This window comes from Pholis gunnellus (genome assembly GCF_910591455.1).
Source record: "Pholis gunnellus genome assembly, chromosome: 20".
NCBI lineage: Eukaryota > Metazoa > Chordata > Actinopteri > Perciformes > Pholidae > Pholis > Pholis gunnellus.
This window is the reverse complement of record NC_136547.1, coordinates 15691631-15695381: the sequence shown is the minus strand read 5'-3', so window position 1 is coordinate 15695381 and position 3751 is coordinate 15691631. Positions and strand designations below refer to the sequence as shown.

General features: G+C 43.5%; 1 protein-coding gene across 1 annotated transcript; it reads right to left on the bottom strand.

Annotated features, from left to right (window-relative positions):
• Nucleotides 1–452: 452 nt before the first annotated feature.
• ropn1l (rhophilin associated tail protein 1-like) lies at nt 453–3751 on the bottom strand (the record flags this gene model as incomplete). The annotated part of the gene is made up of 5 exons (XM_079181617.1): nt 453–507; nt 1039–1214; nt 1819–1980; nt 2743–2863; nt 3621–3751. 5 exons carry the CDS (start codon nt 3749–3751, stop codon nt 453–455), a joined length of 645 nt encoding a protein of 214 aa, XP_079037743.1.

The following is a 3751-nucleotide window of genomic DNA, read 5'->3' as shown; positions in this document are numbered from 1 at the left end:
CCCTCAGAGCTTATCTCCATACCTCTCCTCTTTTTCGTCTGCTTGGTGAAATTAATACGCCAGCACAGAGGCCAAATGCGGTGAGGCTGCCAGCTGATCGGTTGTGTGTATGATAAATTAACTTTGGCTAACCCAGACGTAAGGGAACAGGCAGTAAAAAGCATACACACACACTCCACCTGACAGTTTGTACAAGGCAGCTTTGTGCCTCTCTTGCTGCTCATTAAAGGATTTCAACCTGACTCAAAATAGCAGCTTTTTTCTGTTGGACAATGACGAATAATAATCCACTGTGTCTGACGCTAACAATTAATGGGGCCAATTTCTAGGTAATGAAACAACAGCTGTGCTTGAAGGAGCATAAGCTTGCCCATTTATTAATTGAACACTGTTGTTTTGTTGTTTCTATCTCTTCCTTCCTGTCCGTCCATTGCTTTCTGTCTCTTCTTCCCTCACTTCCTCCTGATGTTGAAGTTGGAAACCTGAATCATGCCGCTCTGCTTGTCGCTGTCGGGCAGAGAAACCAGTCTTATCAGTGCAACAGCTCTACTCAGCAGCATAAGGATTTTCACAAGAGTGAATATTACAATCTCACGGCGTCATCTGAGTCCGAGCGATCTGGCTAAGCTCTCAAACGCTCTGTGTGTCTTAGCCTACCGACACACACACACACAGGCCGAAATGTTGGGCAAGTCCAAAGTAATCACTGCAGAAAACATATTGGCAGCATACCTTACAAGTTATTACTTGTATCTATCTTATGACTGACCATCTTCATAGACAGCATGAGATTTGACTGGAGCTGAATCCAAGGAGAACTGATTCAAATGAGACAAATATGCGGTTTGACAAAAGACAAGTAGGTAGCATCTCTATCGGTGATGCATATGAACTAGTCTAATTTTCCACCGCCCACATCCACCCTGCTTATTGCATGTCGATGTAGCGAGGAAGGCTTCCTTCCTCTAAGCATATTGACAGCTATGAAGGTGAGAGTAGTTGTCATGCACACCAACACAACACCCACGCAGCACCTACACTTGTGCCTGCAGGCTGCTCAGGAACTTATCGATGTGGTCCTTCGTCATGTCATCGTCCAGGTGAGCCAGGTAGGTGTAGAGTTTGACAAAGGTGGTGAACGGGATCCTCGCGGCACCGCCCTCGCCGTCCTCCGTCAGGATCTCACAGGCAAAAGTAAGGGAACTCAAGAGGGTCTGAGAACATTTTTTGCAGAAACACAGAGAAGCAGACAATAGGCACACAAAGCTACAAAAACACACCCTCAGCATTCAAGGACGACCACGTCCCGTTTGAGCATCACAAGCACACGCTGCAAAAATACAAAAAATAACATGTAGAACATGGCTGCCCTCATGTGGTTAAAGTGTTCAACAGTCTCACACACAGCAGCATCCTTTCCAAAACTACTGACACTGGGCACACTGTGTTGTTAGTGCTGAGCTGCAAAGTCGTCATCTGCCAAGTTGTCTGTGCGTCAACGTATTCTCTTTGTCTCTGCTCTATCTGCTACTTTGAAACAAAATCATTTACTTAAAAGCATTGCGAAGATTCAAGTAGTCAGAGGATGATTTATCTGGGGAGCCTGGGGACCTTGATGGGCCTTGAAGTCTGGATCACAGATGTCTGGATCTAGTCTAAACACTAGAAGACTGGACTGTGAGATGAACCAAAAAAAGAAAGAAAAAATAATCTTTTAGGGTCTCCAGCTGTGCTTGGCCTCACAGTGGGTTTTAAGGCTCAAAGGAAGTGGTATAAAGTGGTGTTAGCATCTATATCTGGCCTTATATAACATCTTACCCCTCCCAGAGCACCGCAGCCCAGCGCGAAAAACTCCATCCAGTCGATGTCAGAGTCAAAACTGCCCAGCACCAGCAGGTCTTCCAGCTGATCCTCGGGTAGACACAGACCCTTCCATTTCTTCTGCAGGTCCTCCTTGCTGCATGTCTCACACGGGGTCAGCTAGGAGTGGGTGGAGGGAGTGGCAGGTGGTGGTGGTGGTGGGGGGAGAAAATAAATGAGGTTATCTAGTTTACCAGATGAATCACGAGTTATTATTCAGCACTATTTGTTGAAATAAACTGCATTATTGAACGAGGAATCAGACAGCCTTTGTCTATCAAGCAGGATTGCCTTTACTGATGGTGGACTTTCATGTATGTAATTAGGACACAGCAAGGATATAAGGGCATAGGAGGAGTTCATTACCGCTGTGTTACTATAATGTCCACAGACAATACAATTTTGTATTCGTGGTCGATTTGTGGCCATAAACTTAGCAGACTTTTCTTTTTTCAAACTGTGTAAATTAAACAGTTTTAATAAATGAATAACTCTGTTATACTAATATTGCTGCCATAAAGACAGAAAAACAACCTGACAAGGTGAAGACTGCTGCTTAAGTGTTGGCCTTTAAGGAAATATGAACTATCAAGTTATTTTAATGAACCCACCACACTTAAGATCCCAGTAGATGCCCCAGGTGAGGTGAAATAGGTTCACGGTAACATTAAACTATATAATCATGCACATGGGGGAAACAGCATCACTGCAATACGCAGATGCACCAAAAAAAAGAAAGAAGTAAAAATGTAACCTCAACAGGACATTCAGCTTCAAAACAGTAGAACAAACTGGAAAATACATTGTGTTTCTTCCAACAGCGACAATATGAAGATTATGTGATCATTTATTTCAGGTGTGGTCCTGCTGTAGAGGAAGCACCTGTTTGTGGAGAGTCTTGAGTAGACCAGGAGTGAGCCCAGTGTCTGTCTTATGTGAGGCATTAATCTCCAGTCTATCCTTCACAGGCAGAGGCTTTCCTTCAGACAGCGCATGGAAGTATCTGAGAGGACACACACACACATATATATTAATAAACGTATGCTTAGCTTTACCCTGCTTGCCACTCATCTCCCCTGGTTCCTAACCATGCCAATCAAATAAAGTGATAAAAGCAGACTATGTGAAAATATGCATAAATTGGCATTAGAATGAGTTCTCAAGAGGATTATCAGTTTAAAATCATGTGTTTCAGTTTTATTCCCATTGTACTAAAGGGCAAACTGGCTCATCTTACCTCACAGTTTAAATAACTCTAAATAATAGTTTTGCAGTGAATTTCGAGGCAGCTTGACTTTGATTATCTCGGAGAAGCGACAGAGCCTGGTGTTGCTTTGATAGCATACAAACATCTTGTAACCCAGGAGACATTTCATTTGTTTTTGTTTCACCATATGGCTCTTTTCACTGTCTTTTGCTGTAAACACTGCCAAGCCACATTGGCGAATAAAATAACAGATGATATGACTGTCCTTAGGGGAAGAAAAAACAAACAGACGTTTTATATATAAATTCCATTTAGTACTTCTGTTTTTTTTATGTTAGTTGGAGAAAGTCAGATAGTTTAACCGCCGCAGTGACACGGAAGCCCCCTGAGGTTCAATTACAGCCAATACATGCAAAGATGAGAGCAGCATAGGTGAAAAGGGGGGCCTGTGATGCTGCCTGGAGACACTGTTTATGGTGTTCGAGATATCAAGATGGAAATAAATCACATCTAACCCTCTACCAAACCACCACTGACACACATTAAATCTTACGCTGCAGACCACAGCAGCAGGTCCTTGGGCTGTGTGCGGATGGCTGCCTTGGTGAAGTTTTTGAGGATGTCCGGCAGCTGGGGAGGCATGTTGATTTGCTGGGCACAGTACATTGTGTCTGGAAGAGGCAT